Source organism: Phycodurus eques, chromosome 13 (assembly GCF_024500275.1).
Source record: "Phycodurus eques isolate BA_2022a chromosome 13, UOR_Pequ_1.1, whole genome shotgun sequence".
Lineage (NCBI taxonomy): Eukaryota > Metazoa > Chordata > Actinopteri > Syngnathiformes > Syngnathidae > Phycodurus > Phycodurus eques.
Genome location: NC_084537.1, coordinates 25,545,299 through 25,559,717, shown reverse-complemented (window position 1 = coordinate 25,559,717; position 14,419 = coordinate 25,545,299). Strand labels below are relative to the sequence as shown.

Sequence of the window (14,419 nt, the reverse complement as noted above, 5' to 3'; positions counted from 1 at the left end):
CAAACTCCACAAGGGGCCTGGATTTGAACCCCGGTCCTGAGAACTGCGAAGCAGATATGCTAACTAGTCGTCCACCGTGCCGGCGCCATGGCAACGCCTCTAAAGAAAATGATTTTGCCAAGCACGACACCAGCATCCAAAGCAGTGCTCATAAAATTCGGAGAACGACGTTCCCATCCCATTTCTTGTATTTCCTAAACCAAAAATCCATGTATTGATTGCAAATGTGTGCCTCAGTCAATACAAAAAATGAAAATTTCCATCTCTGGTTTTGTATGTGTTGTATAGCATTGCTTAATTTCTTACGCTAATGCGTGTTTTTTCTTCGACGGCGTGGACTGTGTGTCGTACTTCTCTGCAGGTCATGATACTGTATTTCCACCCCAGTGTGTTCCGCTGCATTCTCCTGAGATGGGTTCGCCTGCTGGGTTTCGCCATCATGTACGGCACCGTCGTCCTCAAGTTATACAGGTAAACTCCCGGAAGCTCTTCTCGTCTTATTTCCGATGACGCGACATTTGCCGGACCCGCGCCGAAGCAGCACGTTTACATTTCCGTTTACATCGTGTTGAGCAGCTGCTGGCAGACGAAGTCTCTCCTCAGACACGGACTTTATTTCTGCGCGAGCGTTTCTAAGACAGGAGCGAGAGGTCGGCCCGGTCGGTCAGCGTTGTACCGATTTGACAATCTCCCGAGCTGGCAGACCTCTTGCAAGCTGCTCCCAATGACTTTGAATGTCTGTCTATCTGCTGCGCTTGACGATCTCATCTCCAACTCCACGTGGGTCCGCAATCTCTTCATTTTGGCCGGGGTGTCGTTACATCGATGTATTAACATCATGTGGATCGGCGAAGATGACAAAACCAATCAAGAAAACACCGGCTGAGCCCCATGTGAAATTTCCAATGAGCAAAATCTTTATAAATCAAAAAGCAATTTGAATTCCTCCTTTAACAAGTAATCCCTATTTGTTGTTTCAACACAAAACATGAATTCAAGAGAACATCCATAAAAATGTCACCGCCGCCGTGTCCTCTCGCTCCCACGCAGAGTGTTAAAGGTGTTCTTGTCACGTACGGCGCAAAGGGCGTCCTACGTGACCAGCTGGCGGGTCCTGAGGATGCTGACCATAATCCTGTCGGTGGTGTCGTGGTTTCTGGTGGCCTGGACGTCCGCAGTGTGCCAGAACCCCGAGCCGAGTCGGGCCTTAATCGCAGCCGGCCTCTCGTCGGAGGGGCTGCGGTTTAGTATGTGCCTGCTGGACCGCTGGGACTACATGATGGCTCTCGGTGAGTGAGTTCAGAATGTGCGTGGAAAGGCAATCGCGAGGTCGGAGGTCGCTTCCACCTCTGTTTACTGCGGAGAATATGTTCCAGACCTCAACCGCAATCGGTCAAGTTCAGCGAAACGCAGAGGCCGTACAATGAATGGATGTATCGTTTTACCCCGCCTCCCGCACGCTTTGAACACATTTAAACATATTAAACAGACATTTGAAATAGTTGTTAATGCATGATTGTATCATAGAATGTGTCGAAAATACTGTGCCTATTAGTGTCTGTGCCTTTAAGAGGCGGGGCCCGGTGGGATTGAGTGTCACGTCCATGAGTCTGCGTGTGAGTTTTCGAGCGTGAGCTGTGGCCAACGGCGGCTCCTGAGGGAGTGTACCCGTTGTGTTTGTCTTTTACTCTTTTACTCTTCACCTGGCGTTCAATAAACGGCTGAAAAGTGTATTATTAGCGACTGTGGCTCTCCTTTCCCTCATGAAGGGCACGACAGTAGATATGTATCGTACTAAATGCGAGGACACGAAGGATGAACCGTATGCCCTGTGGTTGACTGGCAAGCGGCCCAAACCACACCCGCCACTCGCTCAATGCCGGCCGCGACGGGCTCCGGCTCCGGCTCCAACGAGGACAAGTCGTATAGAAAAGGGACGGATGGAAACGCCAACTAAGTCTCGTTTTATATTTCTAAGTCGACGTCGTTTTCCTCCAAAAAGCATGGCCTCGGCAAAAAATGTCAGATCATCCTGCTAGCTCGAATACATGTCTCACTTGCGCTAATGTACGCTATCGGAGAGGAAAGAGGAGGAGAGAACAGTGAAGCCCTGCAGATGGAAAGGAAGAAGCTGTCAGAATCTCACACCCCGCCGGCTCGCCGTTAAATACAACGATCTCACCGTATTCGCATGCGCGTAGTGTGCGGCGGGCAGGGAATGAGGGCGGCTGCGAGTTGCTATGACAACCAGTCAGCACACACTCACGGGTCGAGGCTATAAACAGGAAGTCCCCTGCAAAGCTCGTTCGGAAAATGTCACACCCGGAAAACGAACTCAACGATTCGGCCTTTGTTGTCACATTGCCGACAAGGGAGCACTCATCCGTCTAAAAAGAAATCTTTTGTTTGCAACTCGCAAAGCAACAACAATTTGTTGTGCTTGGCGTCCGACAAAAGGAGCTCCCGAGGCATCCTGAGGCAAAGTAGCATACAATTTATGGATTTAGAGACCTGATTTATTCCTCACTATTAATAGACCCTAAGCTCTGAAAGACTCCTTTTTTCTTTTTTGTTGGTACAGTTAATAGTGCCGTTTGTCTTCTGTAAAGCGTAAATCAAGACCTTATAGCCCATGTAACCTGCGCTTTGGCTAGTTTCATTCACTCTGGCAGATTACTCGATATGTAGTTTGAATGCAGGAACTACAAACTAGGAGCGTTCAAATATACATTCTATCTCGTGCTCAAATCGACCTGAATAAAATCAAAAATAAAATCCAGTTTGCAAGTTGCTGTGCTCGCGAGCTTTCTGCCGGTAGCCCGGCCTCTTCCCACGTTCCGGGAACACGCAATTTAGATGAATCGAAGACTTGAAATTGCCCCCGGTGAGCGTGAATGCTTGCGTTATACGCATGTGCCCTGCGATTGGCTGGCGACCTGTCCAAAGTCAGCGAGAACAAAATATATTTGTAAAACAAACTGAATTCATTTGCACAATGCAGTCAACATAGCGCAAGCGTTCCAATTCCCTGAAATCGATTTTGCTTCGCAGCGGAGTTGCTGTTCCTGCTGTGGGGCGTCTACCTGTGCTACGCCGTCCGATCAATTCACTCCGCCTTCCACGAGCCGCGCTACATGACGGTGGCCATCTACAACGAGCTCCTGCTATCGGCTGTCTTCCACCTCATCAGGTGAGTGCGGAAAACTGTAACGGAACCACACCAAACGCCCTTAGAAGAAGGACAATACATTGCGAAAGAATCTGACTGTACAGTCAAACGGCAGCGTTTGAAACACAATCCGTTCCAACCAGCTGGTCAACCTCAGACTTGTTCTCGGCGCCAGTCGGCGAGTAACTGACTAGTGCTGGCGGCGAAGTTTTGCAGTCTGGACTTCGCCATCTCTTCAGTACGGTGGACGTTTTGAGACATCCTCAGGTGTCAGAATCAGGTTTCACATATGAAATGGAAAACCTCTGCGGAGTTTTCGACCATTACAGAGTCAGGAACATCAGCTTAAAAGTCGTCAGGTGTCAGGACACCGTCGGACTTCGGGCAACGCGGTTTTTGGACCGTGGACCGCGTTGTTCGCAGATGTGACATTGTGATCTGCAGTCAAAGCAAGATAGAATATACTGTACGTGCGTAAATGGCTCATTCCATCGTTTTATTGAACAAAAGGTCACAAAATACCGTAAACACGAGCGTACTCTTGCCAACTGACGCCGTCACTCAATGCGCACACGCAGTGGCGAAAGCTAAAGCCGGGAAAGAGGATGTTCTCACTCGGCAGGCCGGGCCCGCCTTTTAAATTCAGGTGCACACTGCACGTCACGGAAACCGCAGTGGAGAATGTGAGGACGGCGACTCAAAGCGCACAAAAATAATACCTGCACCTCACATGCGTACATCGTATGATGCCATCAGAGTGGAAGCGAGACGCTTCAAAATATGTATAGAAATGCAGGACTCGGTCGCTACTTCACGATAAAGGACAATTACGAGGATATGCTCGGTCTGGATCCGAGGGAACCACAACTTGTGTCTGTTTATTTCAAAGTGCAATTCGATCAAAATAACACGAACATAATAATACCGGTGCAATACAACCACCATTATTTAATATACACATATGCTGTATACAGTGCATACATGTAAAAGTAAACACTCAAACTGCTACTACTATTACTGATGAAAATCTTAATTTACAGTCATAGTGTGTAGTTAACGTAAATCTACATATTAGATACACTTCAATAGCATAATATGTACGTAGAGTAACAATAATCGCTGAAAACAAACGTAGTCAAACCGCTGCCTCAACCCTAACCTTTCCTTTGAACCCCGATGAAAAAACCGAACGGTACGTAAGCTTCGGAAGCATCCCGTACAGTCCTCCTTTGTTTCCGGCCGACGCGGGCAGACGGAGAAACACGCCGTGCGCCGTTCTCCGACTTCTCCGACTCCCTCCGCTTTCAACTTCGACAGCGCGGTTGAACAGAATCTTTGCTTTGCGTTGCGTTGCGCTGCTGCAGGTTCTCTGTGGCGCCGGGCCTTCACCCTGACTGGATGCTGATGCTGATCTTCGCTCACACTCATCTAACCGTCACCGTGACCGTGGGAGTTCTTCTTGTTCCAAAGGTATCGCTCCATTATCTGAACTTCATCAGCCCTGTCCACCTCTGCTTCAGCGGATTGTTCCCAGCTCGAAGGAAGAGAGTTTGGCTCATTATCGCACGTGAATCATCTCAAGCTCCCTGCCCAAGTGTAATGACTTTTCCGATCAATCGCAACAGTTCGTTCATCGGCTTTAGCTCACGCGACAGGAGCGATCTGAAAGATCCGTTCACAAAAGTATAAAGGAGCGCATTTGCAGCCTGTGCCGTAAACCCATTCAGACAGCGTTAGTCATTATTGTAATTTCGCTAAGCACTCCCATGGGCGTCTTTCTACGCAATCTCTTATGTCCGACGGAAAACATTGAATCGTCCCGCTGTGTGATGAAAGCAGAACCCCGTCGACGTTCCCGCTTCTTTCATTCGGTCTTAATTAGGCTCCTCAGACGTCGGAGTCAGTCGAGTACGCCGGGATAGCGATGCGCGACGGGAGGGAGGGTGTTGGGCTCGCGTGGCCTCTCTTTCTCAGTCTGGCCTGAATATTGGCAATAGTGGGCCTGCCTTTGTTGTGGCTTGCACTGCTCAAGCAAAACAAGATCGTCCTTTTATGTCATTCCTGAAGTTCCTGCCGTATGAATCATAGGATTTCAAAGCTTTCGTCACAATCGCCACATATTTTGATATCACTAAGCTGCGTCTGATGAGAGCAATAGACATCTCCTATTCCAAGTCTCTCCAATTTGACTTCCTATTGGCAGAAAGATCCCAAGATCAAAAGCAATCTCAATCAGTACAACACTACTACCTGTTACTAAATCTGCAACCTTTCCAAAAGAGTCATCTCTTTTTTTCCAAGTTCTGCCAATTATGCCCTCAATTTCCTCAGCAGTGGCGTCTTCTGTTACTGAAGTCCACGCTCCCGTGCTTACCTAGGGCAGACCACCACTATCGTGTCGCACTTACGAAAACCAGCAACGCTATATCACAATAATGCAATGTAGCGGCATACCTCTGTGCCACTTCAGAATCTATATTTATCGGATCACATGACAAAAACAAAAATGTAGTGCTTCAGTCAGGCCAAAGTGTTTCTTTCGCTATTTTCCTGACAGTGCAATATTGCAATATTTTCCTTGTAATATTCAAATGAATATTGCCTGTGCCCTTGTCTTCATTCTGCGGCTCAGAATAATTGGCAGAAATGGCTCATTTGTCCAAATTCAGCATATTCAATTTCATTCTTTGATTCTTTGTAATTTCCGAAGATCTATCTCCGTGACGTCTCAATTGCAGGAAACGATCGCTTGCGCAGGGCCGTCTCACCTCAGATGTCCTTCTCGGACGATGTACGATTGAAGTACAATAAGTGCTCGTGTGTTTTCTTTTTGGAAGTGTGTGCTTATAGTTTTGTGGCACTCCCTATCTCTCTTAGTTTCTGTCCAAAGGGACTCAGGCTCGGGACGACATTGCCACTGAGGTTTATGAGGAGGAGCTGGACATGGGAAGATCTGGTTCTTACCTCAACAACAGCATCACCTCGGCCTGGAGTGAGCACAGCTTGGACCCCGACGACATACGGGTGAGGAAACGCGTCTGCCTGCAGTTGGTTTCGCATACTTTGTCTGCCGCTTCAAAATGCAGAAGGAGGTCACAAGTAAGGGATCTTTGCAGACAATCCATTTAGGATAGTAGGGATTGAGCACCGGCGCCTGTGTAATCTAATGTTTTGTATGTTGCCGTGGTGACAGTCTCGTCGTGTCGTCGTGTTCACCTGAAAATGTAGATGACCATACAATTAGAAAGTGCTCCCAGTAGGTTGCAGTGTAGTTCCAGAACAGTGCACAGCATAAACACAAGAATACAGTAAATGTAGTCTTTGTCAATTAATAACTCACCAACAAGCTGAATGAAAACAGAACTTAGTTGTCTTTAGAAACGCAGAATTTTACAGCACTTGTGCTGGATCCCTTTTTCTATGTATCAGCAATGTCGTTGATGCCATTCTTTCGTGGAAAAGCAATGTTAGTTCTTCTTGCCGCCGTTCCATTGACGCTCGCGCTTTCATTCATTCGTCCCTTTTCTATACCGCTTATCCTCTTGAGGGTCGTGGGGAGCTCGAGCCTATCCCAGCTGAGTTTTGGGTGAAAGGCGGCATACACTCGGTGCACAAAACGAGACAGATAGCCATTCACGCTCGCACTGTCACTGAGAGGGAACTGAACCGACTGTCTTCACGGAAGTCAGACAAGCGCACTGAATGCAGTTTTACTCAAACGTTAGCGATCTGAAAAAAAAGAGCAATCATTTGGCATTTTTTACGACATCAAAGATAGTCATTGCAAGAGTAATAGCTCTCCAAAATAGTATCGTTTTATATATGTGCTCTACGTACAGAAGAATTTTGATTGATCCACATTTCCTTTTTCTTATTTAGGATGAGTTGAAAAAGCTCTACGCCCAGCTGGAAGTCTACAAACGCAAGAAGATGCTGGCCAACAACCCTCACCTCCAAAAGAAACGCAATTCCAAAAAGGGCCTCGGCCGTACCCTGATGAAAAGAATCACGGAGATCCCCGAGACCATGCACCTACACCGCCAGTGCAGCCGAGAAGATGGCAGCGAACACGGCGGCGACCGCGGCACTTTGAGGAGAAACCACACGGAGACGAGTCAGCACGGTGAGATCTCGCTGCTCCAACTCTACTGTAGGCTTCTTTACAATCCATCTTAGCTCGGTTTAGCAAAACAATACAATAGGGAAAAGTACATGTGGTCATCTTCAAAAATCATCTCATCAAAGTGAGTACCGGAACGAGTAATAATCTCAAGCTCTATTTTCGTAACTGCGCGTGGCGCAACTCTGCACGGAGATGGCTTCGACCCGGTTTCGCTCATTTTGGGGACCGGCGTCCATCGGCGCATTTGAAAGTGGCACGTAGGCGTCATCGCAGCCGAATTCAACCCTGTCCAATGGAAGCGGCTCAATAGTCGTCTCTATAAGCGGAGGAGGACGCAGTAATCCCTGCGTGACTGGAGCATTCAACGTCAGCGGCGAGGGAGCCTCATTAAATACAGAACGACTATACTGAACGACTAATACTGAAAACGGCTGCCGACTTCGGCCCGGTACATGCAGAAAGATTGTTCCACTCTTAGAAGATGTGTTATCTGCTTCAGACCCCACACATAAAGATCCCGAGTTGGCCATTCACCAGTTTCGGTTGTCACGTGTGTCGTGTGCTCCGAGAATCTCAACGGAGCACACCGCACACGCGAACATTCTGTTGTACCTCCGATCTCCAAATTTCGCATGATCAAACGTGGTCTCACCAAACCGAAGAAGAAGAAACACTTCCGAATACGCGTCGATGTTTCCCGAGCGTTTTGTAAAATGGTGGTTCTCAAAAAACAACTCGCCTTGGAAAATACTTTTGCCATCCGGCGAGGACACTTTTGTTTCCATGAGCGGTTGCTTCCGTATTAGCGATTGGCTACATTCTGTCCCACGTCACCATTCTCGGCGTCGTGACTCGGGAGAAGTCGGCGTTCCCCGAACACGTGAAGACTTTCGGTCGTAAATATTGAACACGTTCATTATTTCATTAAGATTGTCGGGACCCTGAAATCGGGACAAATCTTATAGGACTTAAGCTTGTGTGGCGTTTGATGCGCTTGGTCAGGAAGTGACAAAATGGGCACAAAAACATGCCCATTGTCTTTGCGCGTGTTAAGATATGTCCGCGAACCTCTGCATCCATATGCCCTCAACCATCATTCGTTTCCGCCGCCCGATCCCCAGGGCCGCGTGATGGCCAGTGTATGGGGTGATTCAAAAAAAACTAGAATAATAATAATAATGATTATTACAATAACAAAGCATTCAATGAATCGATTGCTACAGCGATGGAGAAGGTTGGATGTCCGCTGTTGAAATAAGTCTGTCATCCACCACGCAAGTCCGCGGCGCTCGTGTGCCAGCGTGTGCGCAGATCAAATTCACCAAAATCGCATTAGACCATCTGCACCCAAACTTAGACGTGGTTCCCAGTCGCCGTGAGTTTAGGCGGACTTTCTGACACCAAATTTTCATTCCCCGCGCGCATCTCCGAGGGCACGCCCTCTCGGCGCCGATACGCCCAGCTTGCCGCAGACGGGTCTGCCAAGTTGGCAAACGCGAAAATCAAGATGCGGACTTTTTTACGCTCGACCGCGGCCGCGCCATCTACGAATAAACTGGTGCCATCATAAAACGTTTAGAAATATGTTTCAAAATCAATGTATTGCTTCTTAACGGTCAGCTCTATTAGGCATAAAAACTGTCAAATGCACCTCGAGATGAAACGCAACAAACGTGATATACAGTGCGGTGAGCATTCCGTTCTTGCTCTTCAGATTTGGTGCTGTCAGGTGACACAGGTGACATACATACAGTGACATATGTACTATGACTCATGTGGACAAGCAGCCAAACCTGCTCAGTGTTGCCTTTACGAGTTCTCATACGACATCATGCACGCGGTTCCAAAAACAAAGCGGCCACACACAAACGTAACGTCGGCTCAGTATGAGGAGTGAAGCGGAGTCAGGCGGTCACCTTGTGGGCATCCTTCCACGGTGCGTGTAAATATTGCAGTCTGGACTGAGTCAAGGCAACCTACAACCGATCCCCTGAAATGTTTTGCTGCTCCTACATTAACCTGTAAATGACATCATAAGAGAGAGCATGATTTTTCACAAACGTCAAGAATTTGACTTGCTTTCAATCTCCCCTTTAGGGAAACCTCGAGAAGATTCACTCAAAAACAAAGTCATAAGCTTGCAGAGGTCGTTGAGTTATGATCATGTTTGTGACCGGGATGATGAAACTGGAAGTCAAAGTGGCTCTGCAGCAGGGGACAAAACGACGGCAGTGGGTAACGGCGCAGAGATTTCTCTTCTCGGTTCTCTCGTTGGCCGCAAACATTGCAAGAAGCAGCTGGAACCGGCCGCCCCGCCATCCAAGCTGGAACCGGCCCGATCCGCCGAGTCGGTTCCGCTCTTCTGGAAGTCGGCGAGCGTTCACAACTTAACGCACGAAAAGAAACCCGTGCACCTGCGGACCTCCATCATGCAGAAGTCTCTCAGTGTGATCGCCAGCGCCAAGGAGAAGATGCCGGGGCTGGGCAACAAGACGCAGAGTGCGGAGGACGCCAGCAAAAAAGGTCTGAAGGGGCAGGAGGGGAGGACGCTAGCCGAGGTGGACGAAACTCCTGAACATTATCCCAAAATGATCGTCAGCCAGTCCGTGGAGTATTCCAAGACACCCATGAAGATGGGCATCATGAAGCAGCAGGTACCTTCTAAACGGGTGCGAGGGCACAAATAGTTGGGGCGCTCATATTTTGCATGCCGATTTCTCTTCTCGCTTGATTTTAGGTGAGCGGTAGCCAGCCATCCATTTGTTCCGAAACCGGCAGGAACTTGTACGACGTGTCTGAAGTCGCTCCCTGGGAGATGGAGGAGCCTCGGACGCCGTCGGAAGCCAAGACGCAGAAGCACGTGTCCATCGCCCCAGAGCAAACCGACGCAGGGCGAAGAGGAAGTAGCAGCTCTGGCGTCGGAAAATGTAGTCGGTCTCAGCAGAAGCAGAAAACCGGGCAGTCTCCTTCAAACAGACGACGCTCCAAGGATAGAGGAGGACAACGGGAGGAGAGCAGGGAAACACGGAAATCTCGCGGACCCAGGTCGCCTCTGCCCCTCAAGCCGGATGTGAGCGCCTGGGATTTTGACGTGCAGCCCATGCTCGCCGGGGTCTCAGAGTCCATTTCCCCAGACAGAATCCGGCGTAAAAAGAGCGTCACGCCGACGGACGGGAAGCCCAAGGCGCTCCGCTCGGACCGCTCCAAGTCCACGGGAAGCCTACTGCAGCCTCCCTCCTCGATGGTCGAGATCTGCCCGTGGGATTACGGCGGCGCGGCCTCGCCCGAGCAGGAGAAGACCTGCAGCAGCCCTTCCGCGCGCAAGAAGAAACGGAAAGGCTCCTGCTCATCCAACCATAAAGCGGACAAGGACAAAGGGAGGGAGAAAACCCGGGAACGACGGAGCTCCTCCAGCAAGCCGCCGGCAGAGAGAAGGCGTGTCAGCCAGTCATCCGAGTGCGGCGGGGCGGTCTCCGAGCGGCGTTGCGGCTCCGCCAAAGACCCGGAGGGGGCAGAGGTCAGGAGGGCAGAGATAAACGGCACTTTTGCTCAGACTAAAACCTCCAGCGACAGGAAGAAAGAGCGCTATCGCGAGGCTGCAGTCGGCAGCGGTCCAAAAATGGCTGACGTGTGTCCCTGGGACGTTGAGGACCAAGACCCCGCAGAGAGGGCATGATGACCGCTGTCATGATTTCCCATTTGTATTCGCAGACTCGCAGCGCACGACCGAGCAAAGCTTCGAATGTCGGCGAAGAACCCAAAGGCGTCAACGTCGTTCACGCGGTCGTTCACGGGGAATGTGGCATTTCCCCGAAGTACGTTCTTCGGCACGACTGTTTGTGACGTGCTCGAGCAAAACTATTTGGGATGTTGTGTGGTCACCAATAGAGCAGGAATAAGTTGCGTCACGGCTTTCCATGCGCCTTGCACGCGTGTTCCCGTAGCCGTGGCCACATCCAAAGTGGCGGCGCAGCGGAAGTGCTTTGACATTTGTTTTTGTTTTGCTTTTTTTCTTCAATTTGGACCATCGAATCTGAGACAATCGTGACAATGCATCGATGCGTATTGGTTATTTTCCCAACGTTGCACGCTCTGCAGAACGGGACGTGAGACTGGAGCCCAGTTTGAGGGACGGGGCAATTTCGTAGGAAGGCCGTGGCGCAGTGGCGCGGTGGCCAATCGGAATATCATCCGGTCGTCCGAATTGAAGGTAACGCCGCAGGGAGTGAGTGTGAAATGTCTTTTCTTTATTCGCAGCAGCGGCAGCGCGCTTGTTTTCCTGCACATCCGATTACTACGTAAATGAAAAACAAATCATGGAATATTGCTCGAGCGCACGCAAACAAAGTTTCTTTAAGAAGTCCTGAGAAAGAATCGAATCCAATAATATGATATAAGTGACGGATTAATGTAAGGCCAACAGGATATCACTTTTGACCAAAATGTTGTCAGCGCTTACATGATTTGTGCATTAGGTTTTTGAATGCGATTTGTTCTTATCTCAGACAGTGGCGGTTCTAGACCAATTTGAAATGGGGGGCTTTTGTCAGTGGGGCACACTTAAGCACACGCAAGCGCGCTATATTGTCTTAATTGCTTCACTGTATTTATTCATTCATGGCATTTATTAATTGTATGAATTTGTTTTTTTTATTGTATCCAGCACATTCTTTCATTTCATTTCATTTCATTTCAAAGCGTGAGCAGGCACCAGGGCCACAAATGCTTCCTTCAGCTCAACTGGCAGTGATGCTTATTGCTGACTGAGCCCCACTGATGTCCACGAAAACGATGCAAACATTCGCAAGTTGCTGATTTGCCGAGATCAGACGACAGGGTTTTGTCCCCGATATTGGCCCGATTAACTATTTCCCGGATTGGACCCGTCATATTTGGTCGGCACGACAAAACTTCTCGCAGTGTGACATCATCCACGACCAACGATTTGGACCTACGACGCCCAAATGCGAAGTCTAGCGTGATAGATTTTTGGGCTACCTTCCGTGCAGTGTGACATTTTAACGAAAACCCTTCCGACAGCGCGCCTCGATGTCGACCGATAGGATCGCGATTGCGACCGGCGCCTCGCCTCGCCTCGCCTCCTGTGCTGTGCTGTGCTTGCCGTCGTCAACATACTCGGTTGCCATCCTCTAACATTTATTCTCGCGCGCGAACCAACGTTGACTGAAGCTTCAGAGCGTGATTGGACAGAACGCCGGCTTGTTTACATACAAATGTTAGCGTTAGCACTAGCTTGCCCGGCTACATAACATTTTGTCGCCCGCTTGCGAGCCTTGTCGCATTAAAAATACGTGAGCACACCTCAAGCTCTTCTTGAATGGACAGCTGACTCCCGAGCGCCGGTTTGTCCTCCTTTGATTTTTTGATTTTTGATTTTTGGGTCCTTATTGGCCGTTACAGTTTGACTGTGTCACAGTGGACTTGTTAAGCTGCCACACTGCTACTGTTCATCTTTCCGCAGCCCACATTTCTTTTACGCAAGCGAACGGGAATCTTACTTGGATTGTTTTCATCTCGTTGACACAACAATGTCAAACAATGTCTTCGCCCGATCATTCTGTTGGACTTCGATGTTCGGGTTCCCCGAAGAGCTGATGACGCACTGGTCCTAGTGGGAGCTTATTTCAGTCCATTAAATCCTAAAACATTGTTAGAAAGAAGACCAACAACTTTATTCGTAGCATGACGATGACGATGACGATGACGATGACGGTGTGCGTGTGTGCGTGTGTGCTTAGAAGAAATATTGTCGTCCAGTCTTCTTCTACGGTCCGTTGGCACCTCGGAAAAGCCCAATTGCATGCGGCGTATCCGAGTGTATTTGGCTTTACTTTTTGCAACTGTGGAATTATTAATGTTGTTACGCTATTTGTCTCCTAGTGCACCACGGGAAATGCACACCTTTTGTGCACTTACTATGTTTTATGTATTGATGACACACACAAATATTGCAGACAACTTGCAGTTATAAACGAGCGTGGAAAGCATCCGCGAGGGTCTGTTTTGCGTTTCCATGTCGTAACTGTGCCCTCCTCTTGAAAACGTCCCTCATCATTTTCTACCCTCCGCGCCGTTATGTTACATTTTGACCAAATCCCTCCATTTTTTTAGCGCTTGTCCTCATTAGGATCGTGGAACCGTAGAAAACCCAGAGAAGCGCGGAGAGAACTTGAAAACACCGCACAGGGAGAGCCGAGCCAGGATTGCGATCTCAGACGCACGTGCTGACCATTCCCGATGTGCAAGGACTGAAATACGATGAATACTGGATGACTTCTATCACTTTTTCACATTTTGATTGCACTTTGTTAAATCCGTTTGCATACATTTGAATTCTGTACATGGCATAGTTATTTCTGAGTCGCTGGGACATCATCAAGAGTCAATCTTGCGAGCCGCCATCACGCTAAATGATTCACGAGAGCCACTTCACCGAACAGCCACAAATGCGGAGAATGTGCAAGAGGAGTTATATTTCAAATCAAAGTCGGTGTTTCTATAAGATGTCATTTCATTTCTCACTGCTCATTGACTTTTCGTCGTGTTGAATGTGCAAACTCCCTTTTTGTAACCAAATAACCATTTACTTCTCACTGATGTTTTTCTAAAGCGGCCCTTAAATCCACGTTTTGTTCAGTATTTTCTGCTTGTGATCTGGTTTCATCATCATGGTTTCAACTTCCACGTGGAAGTGTTTCTATGTGACTCTTCATATTGTGTTGCATGTATATACACTGTTCTTAATTCAGAATGAAATATTTCTATTAAAACTCAGTGTTCACTGATCTGTCTCACTTATGAATGAATACATGACTAAAAGGAAAATCCATGCATCCATCCGTCCATTTTGGACGGCGCTTAGCTTTTGAGGGCGACGCTGCTGATTTTCCGCGGCCACCGCGTAGCTCCGCCCCTGCTTTTGTACGCAAGTACATTTCCGAGTCGGTACTATTTGATCGTTGCGTATGTATTATATGGCGCGGCAGTTGAATCGGTGCGCCTGCTTTTACCAGAATTGTTGTTGTTTTTTTAACTTCGACTTAATTATCGCATGCGTATACTTTTTCCCACCTCTGATGGTTTCACATTTATGGCCTCCAAGTGTC

At 48.5% G+C, this 14,419-nt stretch overlaps 1 protein-coding gene across 3 annotated transcripts in view; it reads left to right on the top strand.

Moving 5' to 3' along the window:
* The window catches only part of gpr158b (G protein-coupled receptor 158b), a 38,976-nt gene extending 24,878 nt beyond the window's left edge, over positions 1 to 14,098 (top strand). Inside the window, exons 6-14 of one of the 3 annotated variants that reach the window (XR_009769731.1) lie at positions 362 to 471; positions 1,051 to 1,289; positions 3,052 to 3,190; positions 4,534 to 4,639; positions 6,047 to 6,193; positions 7,049 to 7,292; positions 9,390 to 9,946; positions 10,030 to 11,502; positions 13,425 to 14,098. Coding sequence is in view for 2 of the 3 variants with exons in the window: in XM_061695161.1 (XP_061551145.1) it covers positions 362 to 471; positions 1,051 to 1,289; positions 3,052 to 3,190; positions 4,534 to 4,639; positions 6,047 to 6,193; positions 7,049 to 7,292; positions 9,390 to 9,946; positions 10,030 to 10,968 (2,481 nt within the window). In the remaining variant the exon portion in view is untranslated. Of the gene's footprint in view, positions 1 to 361; positions 472 to 1,050; positions 1,290 to 3,051; positions 3,191 to 4,533; positions 4,640 to 6,046; positions 6,194 to 7,048; positions 7,293 to 9,389; positions 9,947 to 10,029 lie in introns of all 3 variants that reach the window. The other 2 variants (XM_061695162.1, XM_061695161.1) reach the window with 2 other exon arrangements.
* Positions 14,099 to 14,419: the final 321 nt, after the last annotated feature.